Source organism: Gopherus flavomarginatus, chromosome 20, assembly GCF_025201925.1.
Source record: "Gopherus flavomarginatus isolate rGopFla2 chromosome 20, rGopFla2.mat.asm, whole genome shotgun sequence".
Taxonomy (NCBI): Eukaryota; Metazoa; Chordata; order Testudines; family Testudinidae; genus Gopherus; species Gopherus flavomarginatus.
The window spans coordinates 471761-485298 of NC_066636.1; the positions used below are offsets into that span (position 1 = coordinate 471761).

Sequence of the window (13538 nt, forward strand, 5' to 3'; positions counted from 1 at the left end):
CCCTCCATGCCCCCCTCACCTTGGTGTCATTGGCGCGTTCCAGGCACTCCCCCCCTCACCATGGTGTCGTTGGCGTGCTCCATGCCCCCCTCACCATGGTGTCATTGGCACATTCCAGGCACCCCCCCCACCATGGTGTCGTTGGTGTGCTCCAGGGCCTGCCCCCTCACCATGGTGTGGTTGTCGCACTCCAGGCACCGGTCCCCCCCTCGCCATGGTGTGGTTGGCGCACTCCAGGCACCGCCCCCCCTCACTATGGTGTGGTTGGCGCACTCCAGGCACCGCCCCCCCCCTCGTCATGGTGTGGTTGGTGCACTCCAGGCACCGCCCCCCCCCGCCATGGTGTGGTTGGCGCACTCCAGGCACCGCCCCCCCCTCACCATGGTGTGGTTGGCGCACTCCAGGCACCGGTCCCCCCCTCTCCATGGCATGATTGGCGCACTCCAGGCACCTCCCCCCCTCACCGTGGTGTGGTTGGCGCACTCCAGGCACCGCCCCGCCACTGTGGTGTGGTTGGCGCACTCCAGGCACCGCCCCCCCCTCACGGTGGTGTGGTTGGCGCACTCCAGGCACCGCCCCCCCTCACCATGGTGTGGTTGGCGCACTCTAGGCACCGCCCCCCCCACCACGGTGTGGTTGGCGCACTCCAGGCACCAGTCCCCCCTCACCATGGTGTGGTTGGCGCACTCCAGGCACCGCCCCCCCCCTCACCATGGTGTGGTTGGTGCACTCCAGGCACCGGTCCCCCCCTCTCCACGGTGTGGTTGGCGCACTCCAGGCACCGCCCCCCTCTCACCATGGTGTGGTTGGCGCACTCCAGGCACCGCCCCCCCCCTCACCATGGTGTGGTTGGTGCACTCCAGGCACCGGTCCCCCCCTCTCCACGGTGTGGTAGGCGCACTCCAGGCACCGCTCCCCTCTCACCATGGTGTGGTTGGCGCACTCCAGGCACCGCCCCTCCCTCACCATGGTGTGGTTGGCGCACTCCAGGCACCGCCCCCCCCTCACCATGGTGTGGTTGGCGCACTCCAGGCACCGCCCCCCCCTCACCACGGTGTGGTTGGTGCACTCCAGGCACCGGTCCCCCCCTCTCCACGGTGTGGTTGGTGCAGTCCAGGCACCGGTCCCCCCCTCTCCATGGTGTGGTAGGCGCACTCCAGGCACCGCTCCCCTCTCACCATGGTGTGGTTGGCGCACTCCAGGCACCGCCCCCCCCCCACCATGGTGTGGTTGGCGCACTCCAGGCACCGCCCCCCCCTCACCATGGTGTGGTTGGTGCACTCCAGGCACTGGTCCCCCCCTCTCCACGGTGTGGTTGGCGCACTCCAGGCACCGGTCCCCCCCTCTCCACGGTGTGGTTGGCGCACTCCAGGCACCGCCCCCCCCTCGCCATGGTGTGGTTGGCGCACTCCAGGCACCGCCCCCCCCCTCACCATGGTGTGGTTGGCGCACTCCAGGCACTGGTCCCGCGCCCCGACGCCGGCGCAGTCACTGTGCCGGTTGCACCGACACTCCACCGAGCAGTTCTCGCCCACGTAGCCGAAGTGGCAGCGGCACCGGTTGGGCTCCACGCACGTCCCGTTCACACAGCCCTGCTGGCAGACCGGCCGGCACAGCCCCGAGGCGCTGCGGGGAGAGGGGGTCAGGCGCCCGGCTGGGGATGGGGGGGGGATCACGCGCCTGGCTGGGATGGTGCCCGGGAGGGGGGGGGTCACGCGCCCAGCTGGGGTGGCGCCCGGGAGGGGGCCACGCGCCCGGCGGGGGGGGGGGAGGGGGCCCCGCGCCTGGCCAGGGGACTGGCCGGGGGGCGGGCAGGCCCAGAGCAGGCCCAGGGTGGGGGGGAGAGATCTCAAGCCGCCAACAGCCCTTGCCTGCCCTCCCCCGCCCCAGGCAGCCCACTTCCCAGGGCCCCTACCCCACACCCCCTGGCCCAGGTACCCTCCCCACACACACACCCTGCCCTATGCCCCGCTGCCCCAGGGTCTCAGCCCCACCCCAGGCAGTCCCCCAAAGGTCCCAGCCCCCCCGGGCTCACTTGTGCAGGGTGTAGCCGGCCTTGCAGGCGCACTCGTAGCCGTGGGGCCGGTCGTGGCAGGTCTGCGTCTCATTACAGTCGTGGTGCCCATTCAGACACTCATTCTCCGGGGGGCACGACAGGAAGGACCAGGTGGCCCCCGGCCCACAGGCCTGCGCCAGCCCTGGGGACAGCGGCATTGTGGGTAAAACACAACCTCCAGCCCCGGAGAGAGCGGCATTGTGGGTAAATCCTCCCCATGGAGCGTGGCATTGTGGGTAATGCGTCCCTCACCCCAATACCTACCATGCCGGGGCCCGCCCAGGCCCCCCTCCAGGCAGCGCCCGTGGCCGTTCTCACCGGGGCGGCCGCACCAGCCGCAGCGGGGCTGGCGGGTGCAGTGGGCGCATTGCAGAGCACGGGCGCAGGGGGGGGTGCAGCTCTCGGTCCCGGTCAGAACCCGCCCGCACAGCCCCGCCAGACACCGCATGGGCAGGAAGGTGGGGCTCATGCACTGCAGGGAAAGAAGGGGGTTACTGCTGCCCACAGCTGGTGCGGCCCCCCCCAAATCCCCCTCCCTGGGATCCCACATCCCCATGTTTCCCCCGAGGCACTACCCCCAGGATTCCCCCTTGACGTGTCCTCACCTGAAATCCTCTCTCCCCGGGATACCCACCCACCCACGGCCAGCACGGCCTCCCCAAAATCCCATCTCCCAGGGATCCCACGTCCCCATGTCTCCCCCGAGGCACTACCCCCAGGATTCCCCCTCGACATCCCTCCACAAAATTCCCCTCCCCGAGATCCCACGTCCCCATGTCCCCTCTAGCCTCACCATGATCCCCCCTGGATGTGCCCCTCCATCCCCCTTCACCGGGATTCCCCCTCCCCATGGCCGGTGCAGCCCCTCAAAAATCCCCCCTCCCCGGGATCCCTCATCCCCATGTCCCCCCTAGCCTTCCCGGGATCCCCCCTCCCCACAGCCAACACAGCCCCCACCTGGGGATCCCTCTCCCCTTGGCTGGCATGGCCCCTCTAGCCTCCTCCTCTTTATGGTCAGCACGGCCCCCCCAATTCCCCCTCCCCCCAGGCCCTGCCCCATGGCCCCAGCAGACCTGGCGCAGGCTGACACTCCAGACGCAGTGTTGCCAGCCCCCATCGGCCCCCTTGGAGCTGAGGCAGGCGTGGCAGGAGCTGTGGTTGTGGCAGGGTGTGGGGCAGGCCAGGGGGGGCGAGGACTCCACGGGCATAGGGGAGACGTTGAGCAGCGAGTGGCTGAAGCATGTCCAGTCGTAGGTGGGCTGCACGCTCAGGATGCGCCGCGTCTCGCCTGGGGGCAGGTGAGATCCCTGGGAGACCCCCCCTCGTATCCCTCGCCCAGCCCCAGATCCGCCCAGGTCCCCGCCGCCTCCTCCCCCAGGTACCCACTGCCCTCCGCTGCCCTCACCCTGCCCCTGATCCATCCTGCCGCCCCCTACCCCAGATCCACCCTGCCCTGGGCCGCAGACCTGCCCCACTACCCCCCATGGTCCCCTGAAGCCCCCACACCTCCGTCCCCCACAGCCCCAGATCCACCTTGCCGCCCCCTGCCCCAGGTACCCAGTGCCTCCCGCTGCCCCAGATCCACCCTGCCATCCCCTCCCCCAGGTACCCCCAACCTGGGCGGCAGACCTGCCCCACTACCCCCCATGGCCTCTGAAGCCCCCACACCTCCCTGTCCCCCACAGGCCTAGATCCACCCTGCCGCACCCTGCCCTGGGCCGCAGACCTGCCCCACTACCCCCCATGGTCCCCTGAAGCCCCCACACCTCCGTCCCCCACAGCCCCAGATCCACCTTGCCGCCCCCTGCCCCAGGTACCCAGTGCCCCCCGCTGCCCCAGATCCACCCTGCCATCCCCTCCCCCAGGTACCCCCAACCTGGGCGGCAGACCTGCCCCACTACCCCCCATGGCCTCTGAAGCCCCCACACCTCCCTGTCCCCCACAGCCCCAGATCCACCCTGCCGCCTCCTGCCCTGGGCCGCAGACCTGCCCCACTACCTTGTCCCCCTCCGGCCCCTGCAGCTCCCCGCCCCCCGGCCCCGTACCGGTGCGTTTGAATTGGCGCGTCCACATGCACTTGCCCGAGGCGGTGCAGGCCGGGCAGTCAGCCGCCTCACACGAGATCTCTGAGCAGTTGCTGGCCACGAAGATCTCACGCTGGTTAATGCGACAGTCGTTCTCCGACGTGCAGCTCCCGGCGCTGCCGATGCAGGCGCCCTCGGGGCAGTTGGTGCACCACTTGCACTGCGGGGGCGCCTGGGGATGGGGGTCAGGGCTGGCCGGGGGCACCTCTCCAGCCACTGCCCACCGCCCCACTGCCCTCCCCACGCCCGAGCCAGCGCCCCCTGCCCCACTGCCCTCTGCACCCCACAGCCAGCGCCCCAGCCCCACTGCCCTCCACACACCACAGCCAGAGCCCTAGCCCCATCCCCACCGCACTCCTGGCCAGCACCCCCTCCAGCCAGTGCCCCACCCAGCTCCCTTCTGTGCCCCCCAGCTCCTCCCAGGAGCAGACGGGGGAGCAGATGGACACACACTCACCATGGTGACCGACCTGTGGCTCAGGGCACGGGGGTGCCGGGCCAGACACTCGCTGCAGGTCCTCAGGCGTCGGCACTCGTCTGCCGACCGCGGTGTGGGGAAGCAGGCGGCCGCCCCAGCCGGGCAGCCCAGCCTGTGGGAGAGACCAGTGAAACAGGGAGGCCACAGCCCGGCCCCCACCGCTGACCAATGCCCCCCCAGCTGCCCATAGCCACGGCCTAGTCCTGCCCATGGCTACTCTAGGAACCAGGGCTCACAGCCCCCCCTGCCCACTTACCTCCTGTGACGAAGCAGGGAGTCCCTGTGTGTGCCTCAGTTTCCCTGGCATGGGGTGGGGAGGACGGTCTGCTCTCAGGGCAGAGAACGGTGGGGGGGGGGTTGCAAGGGGGCTCCTGAGGGGGCCGGGGTCTCCCTGGGGTTAGAGTGCAGCTGGAACCCAGGGCCTGGGTCTGCACAGGGGAGGGGTCATTGGAACCGCCCCAGGGGGCTCGCACCTGCAGGATCTGCTGGGCCGGACTCCGGCAGGGACCCTGGGGCTGCCTCTCTCCAACCCTGGGACCTGGTGATAGGACGCAGACCCCCCCACACCTCGCCCCACTTCCCCAATAGCCACGCCCCTTCTGGTAGGGCCACGCCCCTACTCCCTCACCCCACCAATAGCTTCCTCCCATCTCTTTCCCCCGGCCTCAGCCCTCCTCCATCCACCAATAGCCACGCCCCCCCAGGCCCCACCTCTCGGCGGCGTCGGCGGAAAGGCAGCTGTCGCGGCACCACGTGCAGCTGGCACTCGAGCGGTTGCAGGCGTCGGGGCCGGGGAAGACGAGGCAGGGGTCAGAGGGCACCGTCAGCACAGCCATGCGCCCCAGCGCCACCCCGCTGAACCCCCCGGAGACGTAGATCCGGCCCCCGACCGCGGCCACCGCGTGGGCCACCGACTCGTTCATGGGCACGTCCACCACTGCTGGGCCTGGGGGAGAGACCCTGGGTAACCCCGGGTGAGCCCCCCACTGCCAGGCCTCGGGGAGAGACGCCGGGTAACCCCCACCACCAGCAGGCCTGGGGGGGCAGGCCTGGAGGAGAGCAAAGGGCCCCAGGTAACCCTGCCAGCCCCGGCGTGGGGGGAGAGCAAAGGGCCGCGGGTCAGTGAAGGATCCTGGGTAACGGAGGCAGGGGTGGTAGTGGGGGGAAATCTCAACCCCCCATTTCCTGTGTGGCTGGGGGTCCCCTCCCCCTTTGTGTGGCTGGGGGGGTGTCTCCCTCCCTGGCCCCCCCGTTACCTGTCTGGTTGGGCAGGATCCAGGTGTTGCAGTTGAGCTGGTAAAGCAGCAGGTGGCTGGTGAAGTCCTTGGTCTCCGTGCGGCCCCCAACCACCACCATGGTGTCCCGCAGCACGGCCGCCGCGTGGAAAAAGTGAGACAGCGGCTGGGAGACCACGCAGGGTCAGAGAGAGCTGGGGTCAGTCCTCACTCCACATCCCCGCTGTGCCCCAAAACCCCACCCCCTAGCCCCATAACACCCCAAAACCCCACCCCCTAACCTCATAATCCCACTGCACCCAAAAAAACCCTACCCCCAACCCCACTCCCTAGCCCCAAAACCCCACCCCCACAGCCCCGTTGCACCCCCAAGCCCCCTTCGATAGGATAATGAGTCTTGTGGACAAGGGAGAAGCGGTGGATGTGGTATGCCTAGACTTTAGTAAAGCATTTGATGCTGTCTCGTATGATATTCTTATCAATAAATTAGGCAAATACAATTTAGATGGAGCTACTATAAGGTGGGTGCATAACTGGCTGGATAACCGTACTCAGAGAGTAGTTATTAATGGCTCCCAATCCTGCTGGAAAGGTATAACAAGTGGGATTCTGCAGGGGTCTGTTTTGGGACCAGCTCTGTTCAATATCTTCATCAACGATTTAGATGTTGGCATAGAAAGTACGCTTATTAAGTTTGCGGACGACACCAAACTGGGAGGGATTGCAACTGCTTTGGAGGACAGGGTCAAAATTCAAAATGATCTGGACAAATTGGAGAAATGGTCTGAGGTAAACAGGATGAAGTTCAATAAAGACAAATGCAAAGTGCTCCACTTAGGAAGGAACAATCAGTTTCACACATACAGAATGGGAAGAGACTGTCTAGGAAGGAGTATGGCAGAAAGAGATCTAGGGGTCATAGTGGACCACAAGCTAAATATGAGTCAACAGTGCGATACTGTTGCAAAAAAAGCAAACGTGATTCTGGGATGCATTAACAGGTGTGTTGTAAACAACACACGAGAAGTCATTCTTCCGCTTTACTCTGCACTGGTCAGGCCTCAACTGGAGTATTGTGTCCAGTTCTGGGCACCGCATTTCAAGAAAGATGTGGAGAAATTGGAGAGGGTCCAGAGAAGAGGAACAAGAATGATTAAAGATCTTGAGAACATGACCTATGAAGGAAGGCTGAAGGAATTGGGTTTGTTTAGTTTGGAAAAGAGAAGACAGAGGGGACATGATAGCAGTTTTCAGGTATCTAAAAGGGTGTCATCAGGAGGAGGGAGAAAATTTGTTCACCTTAGCCTCCAATGATAGAACAAGAAGCAATGGGCTTAAACTGCAGCAAGGGAGATTTAGGTTGGACATTAGGAAAAAGTCCTTAACTGTCAGGGTGGTTAAACACTGGAATAGATTGCCTAGGGAGGTTGTGCAATCTCCATCTCTGGAGATATTTAAGAGCAGGTGTGATGCAGTAGGGACTGTCTGTGTGGGGGCAACAGAGCCGGGGAAGACTTTAGGTGAGGGACAGGACCTAGGCCTGTAACCTGAGCCAGGTGGGGGCGGGGGTCAGCACCTTTGCCCGGGAAGCTGGACAAAGGGAAGGGCCGGCTGGAGGGAGTTAGTTCAGTTTCGGTTTTGGGCTGGGTGGTTGGAATTCGGGGAATCCCAAGCTAGGGACCCCAGAAGGACTCGACTGAGGGGTCCTGACTGTGCCTCCAAGCTCTGCTGTATCCTTCCTTCCTGTTGTCCAATAAACCTTCTGTTTTACTGGCTGGCTGAGAGTCACTGTGGGTCCCAGGAAGAGGGGTGCAGGGCCGGACTCCCCCACACTCTTGTGACAACTGGTGGCAGCTCCGGGATCTACTGCACCCCCTGGATGGTGCTTCCTGCAGTAAGTGACCGGGGAGCAGCAAAACGAAGGGGGATTGATGGGGACCAGGTGGGCTGAAGAGTCAGAGAGAGACGGGGTCAGGGGGTGATAAACCCCTGGGAGTGTGTGCCCAGAGAGAAGGACTTTGCAGTAACAGGATCCCTCGGGGGGATTGCAGGAGCAGTCCCAGGGGCAGAGGAGTCTGCAGCTCGACCCTGGCAGAGGGGGTGACCTGAAGAAGGGCTGGTGCACGAGGGTCTCCCTGGAACCGGTGGGAAGCTGAGAGCACAGGCCGGCGAGTGGCCAGCAGGAAGATGTGTGCTAAGAGCCTTAGGAAAGACCTGGCGGAGCTGTGCAGGCAGAGGGGGCTGCGCACTGGGAGGTCCACCAAGGCACAGCTAATTGCCCAGCTGGAGGAGAAGGATCACTTGGGTGAACCGGGCCCTGTCCCTGAGGGAAGCCGCCCAGCGGACGCAGCGTGGGCCGGGGCCTGACATGGCTGGGAGGGGCCAGACTGCTGCCGAGGACACCCCGAGACCCTGCCCACCTATACCTAGGGGAGGGGTTGGGGGAAGCCCAGTGAATACCGAGGGCACCCTGACCCCCGCGGCCAGCAGGGGATCATCCCGGCGGAGCTCCCCATCCCTGGAACAGATGCGGATGGAACATGACAGGGAGCTGAGACGGGAAGAGCTCGAGTTAAGGAGGCAAGAACTGAAGGAGCGAGAGAACCAGTGTAAACACGAGGAGAACCAGCGCCAGCGTGAGCTGGAGCTGGCCCGGCTGAGGAGCAGCGGGGGCCCGGCTGCGGTGAGCTAGGGGAGACCCAGGACTACAAAGAGCTTTGATAAGTACTTCCTGGCCTGGCGTAAGGAGGGGGAGGACATAGATACCTTCCTGTCGGCCTTTGAGAATGCCTGTGAGCTGCACAGGGTTGACCCTGCAGACAGGATCGCAGTTCTCACCCCCTTACTGGACTCCACAGCCGTGGAGGTGTACAGCCGACTGAAAGGGGCGGAGGCAGGGGACTACGAACTGTTCAAACAGGCCCTGCTCCGCGAGTTTGGGCTGGCTCCTGAGATGTACCGGGAAAGGTTCCAGAGTCAGCGTAAAACCCGTGAGGTCACATACCTACAACTGGTCAACGGGGCGCAGGGGTATGCCCGCAAGTGGACAGCTGGGGCCCAAACTAAAGAGGACCTGCTTGACCTATTCGTACTGGAGCACCTGTACGAGCAGTGCCCGTCCGACCTGAGGCTGTGGTTGATGGACCAGAAGCCGGAGAACCCACAGCACGCAGGCCAGCTGGCCGACCAATTTGTAGACAGTCGGGCAGGGGATAACAGGGAGGAGTCTTGAAGGAGCAGGCCTGCCTCAACGCAGAGAGAGAGCCACCATGGGACATCCCAGTGGGGGCCTATGGAGAACCCCCACCAAAGGGGAACATCCAGCGTCAGGTCCATCCGACCCACTCAAGGGGACCCATGAGACATGGGCTGCTATCACTGTGGCCAACGAGGCCACATATGGGCCCAGTGCCCCAAGCTCAGGGACAGACCAAGCAGACCCAACCTGCAGAGGGTGGACTGGGTAAAAACCCAATCGGAGGAGGAGCTACATTCCCAGGAAAGGGGGGCTGGCAACATACCACCTGTGAAGGAAGAAGGAGGTCCCCAGGTCAGCTCCTCTGGGGGGCTGGATGCTCCAGGCTCTTATTTTTTGGTTTACAGCCTGGGTGCAGGGCTGCCCCTCCGGAGAGAGTGCCTTGTTTCCCTAGAGGTAGATGGGAGGAAGGTCACTGGGTACTGGGACACGGGCGCAGAGGTGACGCTGGCCCGGCCCGAGGTGGTGGCATCAGATTGGATGGTGCCTGACACCTACATGACCCTGATGGGCGTGGGCGGGACCCCATTCAAGGTGCCCGTGGCGAGGGTACACCTGAAGTGGGGGGCCAAGGAAGGCCCCAAGGATGTGGGGGTACACCCATATTTGCCTACGGAGATGTTAATGGGGGGGGAACCTGGAGGTCTGGCCAAGCAATGCCTGGGGTGCACTGGTCATGACCCATAGTCAGAGTCGGCGAAGGACACTGCACCTCGACAACAGGGAAGGTACTCGACCCGAGGTGCAGGACCCTAACCCAAGGGGCAGGAAACGCCCATGGGTACGGTTCAGAGAGGCTGCGGCCTCAGACCCAGCCAGCGAGAGAGAGCCGGTCCCCATCCCTGTCCCAGCTGCTGAGTTCCAGGCCAAGCTGCAGAAAGATCCCTCCTTGCGGAAGCACAGGGACCGGGCTGACCTCAGTGCGGTACAGACCATGAGGAGAGGTTGCAAGGAGAGGTTCCTGTGGGAGAAGGGGTTCCTGTACCAAGAATGGGCTCCCCCAGGGGAAGTGGAGTCATGGGGGATCAGGAGGCAGCTGGGGGTTCCCCAGAAGTTCCGTCACAAGCTGCTGTACCTGGCCCATGACATCCCTCTCGCAAGGCACCAGGGAATCCGACGCACCAGGCAGAGGCTGCTACAGAACTTTTACTGGCCTGGGGTCTTTACCCATGTCCGACAGTACTGCCAATCCTGTGACCCCTGCCAGAGGGTGGGGAAGGCCCGGGACAAGGGGAAAGCGGCTTTGAGGCCTTTACCCATCATAGAAGAACCTTTCCAGAAGGTGGCCATGGACATAGTGGGACCCCTCAGCAAGACGACCCGGTCAGGGAAGAAATACATCCTGGTGGTGGTGGATTTTGCCACTCACTACCCCGAGGCGGTGGCCTTGTCCTCTGTCGAAGCAGACACAGTGGCGGATGCGCTGCTGACCATTTTCAGCCGGGTGGGGTTCCCCAAGGAGGTCTTAACGGACCAGGGGTCCAACTTCATGTCAGCCCTGCTCTGGTCCTTATGGCAGAAATGTGGGGTCCAGCACAACTGGGCCTCGTGTATCACCCCCAGTCCAACGGGCTGGTGGAAAGGTTCAATGGGACGCTGAAGATGATGCTAAAAACATTTATGAACCAGCACCCGCAGGATTGGGACAAGTACTTACCTCACCTGCTGTTCACGTACAGGGAGGTACCCCAGGAATCTACCAGGTTTTCACCTTTCGAACTGTTGTAAGGAAGGCAGGTAAGGGTCCCCTAAACCTGATGAGGGACGAATGGGAGGGGAAGGCCGCTCCCGATGGAGAGTCGGTGGTGGAGTATGTCCTGACCTTCCGGGAAAGACTGGCTGAGCTCATGGGCCTGGCAAGGGAGAATCTAGCCCAAGCCCAGAGGAGGCAGAAGGTCTGGTATGACCGCACGGCGTGGGCCCGCGCCTTCGCCACCGGGGTTCAGGTGATGGTTCTCATCCCCGTGAGGAAAAACAAACTCCAGGCTGCCTGGGAAGGGCCCTTCAAGGTTATCAAGCAACTAAATGAGGTAAACTATGTGGTGGAGCTGTCAAACCGGGCACATCACCGTCGGGTGTACCATGTGAACATGATGAAGCCATACTATGACAGGGGGAATGTGGTGTTGGCCGTGTGTGGACATTGGGAGGACAGAGAGATGACCCCTTAGTGGATTTATTCCCTGGGACAAAAGCTGGCTCCCCCCTGGAGGCGATTCCCCTCTCTGATCAGCTGACCCCGGGCCAGCACGCTGAGATCAGGGGGGTGCTGCATCTGTACCGACAGCTGTTTTCCAACTAGCCTGGACGCACTAATTCGACTGTCCACTGGGTGGAGACTGGGTCACATCCCCCTATAAGATGCTCCCATTTTCGGGTCACCAGGAAAACTGCCCACGACCTAGAAAGAGAGGTCAGGGACATGCTGGTTTTGGGGGTGATCCAGCCGTCTTCCAGCCCTTGGGCCTTGCCTGTGGTGCTGGTCCCCAAAAAGGGATGGGTCGATCCGGTTCTGTGTGGACTATTGAAAGCTCAATGCCATCACCGTATCTGATGCCTACCCTATGCCCAGGCCTGACGAGCTCCTAGACAAGCTGGGAGGTGCTCGGTACCTCACCACCATGGATCTTACCAAGGGCTACTGGCAAGTGCCGCTGGATGCAGATGCCAGGCTGAAATTGGCCTTTATCACCCCTCTGGGGCTCTACGAGTTTCTGACCCTGCCCTTCGGCCTCAAGGGAGCACTGGCCACCTTCCAGCGCCTGGTGGATCAGCTATTGAGGGGGATGGAGAGTTTTGCCGTGGCGTATATAGATGACATCTGTGACTTCAGCCAGACCTGGGAGGACCACGTGTCCTAGGTTAAACAAGTCCTGGACCGACTCCGGGAGGCTGGGTTAACCGTAAAGGCTGAGAAGTGCAAGGTGGGGATGGCTGAAGTATCTTACCTGGGCCATCGGGTGGGGAGCGGCTGCCTGAAGCCGGAACCAGCCAAGGTGGAGGTGATCAGAGACTGGCCCACTCCCCAAACCAAAAAGCAGGTCCAAGCCTGTATTGGGATGGTGAGGTACTATCGAAGGTTCATGCCCCACTTTAGTGCCATAGCCGCCCCCATCACTGAGCTGTGCAAGAAGGGGAAGCCAAACAAGGTGGTCTGGACCGAGCAGTGCCAGCAGGCTCTCTGGGCGCTGAAGGAGGCTCTAGTTAGTGGCCCAGTTCTGGCAAACCCAGATTTTGACAAACCCTTTATGGTGTTCACCGACGCCTCAGACACGGGAGTGGGGGCGGTGTTAATGCAGGAGGATGAAAAGCGGGAGAGACACCCCATCGTGTACCTGAGTAAAAAGCTGCTACCTCGGGAGCAGAACTACGCGGCCATTGAGAAGGAATGGCTGGCCATGGTGTGGGCCCTTGAGAAACTGGAGCCAGATCTCTTTGGGCGACACTTCACCGTGTACACCGACCACTCTCCCCTGACCTGGCTGCACCAGATGAAAGGAGCCAACGCCAAGCTCCTGAGGTGGAGCCTGCTCCTGCAGGACTATGACATGGACGTGGTCCATGTGAAGGGAAGTGCCAACCTGACAGCGGATGCGTTGTCCCGGAGGGGGGGCCCTGAACTTCCCCAGGTCACTGGGCAGAGTGACCCTGCTCAGTTCAGTCTCGAAGGGGGGAGAGATGTGATGGCGTAGGGGCTGTCTGTGTGGGGAGTGGGAGAGCAGGGGATGTCTTTAGGTGAGGGACAGGACCTAGGCCTGTAACCTGAGCCAGGTGGTGGGGGGGGGGTCAGCACCTTTGCCCGGGAAGCTGGAGAAAGGAAGGGGCCGGCTGGAGGGAGTTAGTTCAGTTTCGGTTTTGGGCTGGGTGGCTGGAATTCAGGGAATCCTAAGCTGGGGACTAAGCTTCCTGAACCCCCAGAAGGACTTTACTGGGGGGTCCTGACTGTGCCTCCAAGCTCTGCTGTAACCTGTGTTCCTGTTGTCCAATAAACCTTCTGTTTTACTGGCTGGCTGAGAGTCACTGTGGGTCCCAGGAAGAGGGGTGCAGGGCTGGACTCCCCCACACTCTGTGACAGTAGGTTAGATAAATGTCTATCAGGGATGGTCTATCAGGGATTGGACTCGAGGTCCCTTCCAGTCCTACAATCTATAAATTCCTCTAGCCTCATAATCCCGCTGTATCCCAACCTTGCCCCCACCTCCACCCCCACCCCCACATCCCTGCTGTAGACCAAAACCCCTGTACCCACAAAATCCTCACAACTGCACTGCACCCCAAAACCCCCACATCCCTGCTGTACCTCCAAAACCCCACCACCCCATTGCAACCCCAAGCCACATCCCCCACAACTTTACCCCTCACCCCCATGTCCCTCCTGCACCCCAAAAAACCCTGCCCCCCATGCCCACACTCCTGCCCTGGCACTGCC

General features: G+C 62.7%; 2 protein-coding genes across 16 annotated transcripts in view; one reads left to right on the forward strand and one right to left on the reverse strand.

The window, feature by feature from the left end:
• MEGF8 (multiple EGF like domains 8) overlaps window positions 1-13538 on the reverse strand; it is a 62610-nt gene that overhangs the window by 7976 nt on the left and 41096 nt on the right. For 11 of the 15 annotated variants that reach the window (XM_050930433.1, XM_050930431.1, XM_050930429.1 and 8 more), the window contains 8 exons: window positions 5875-6019; window positions 5330-5578; window positions 4598-4730; window positions 4102-4312; window positions 3130-3344; window positions 2321-2528; window positions 2036-2198; window positions 1434-1626 (listed from right to left, as the gene is read on the reverse strand). In XM_050930433.1, coding sequence (XP_050786390.1) covers window positions 1434-1626; window positions 2036-2198; window positions 2321-2528; window positions 3130-3344; window positions 4102-4312; window positions 4598-4730; window positions 5330-5578; window positions 5875-6019 — 1517 coding nt within the window. The remainder of the gene's footprint in view (window positions 1-1433; window positions 1627-2035; window positions 2199-2320; window positions 2529-3129; window positions 3345-4101; window positions 4313-4597; window positions 4731-5329; window positions 5579-5874; window positions 6020-13538) is intronic. The other 4 variants (XM_050930440.1, XM_050930427.1, XM_050930425.1 and 1 more) reach the window with 3 other exon arrangements.
• LOC127038079 (uncharacterized) lies at window positions 6228-13536 on the forward strand. The gene is made up of 2 exons (XM_050930477.1): window positions 6228-7409; window positions 12856-13536. The coding sequence occupies exon 1, from the start codon at window positions 6244-6246 to the stop codon at window positions 7165-7167; it is 924 nt and encodes a 307-aa protein (XP_050786434.1). The 5' UTR covers window positions 6228-6243; the 3' UTR covers window positions 7168-7409; window positions 12856-13536.

What these genes read in the sequence shown, in the direction of transcription:
- LOC127038079 (XM_050930477.1), top strand. Translation starts at nt 6,244, where the DNA reads ATGAGTCTTGTGGACAAGGGAGAAGCGGTGGATGTGGTATGCCTAGAC.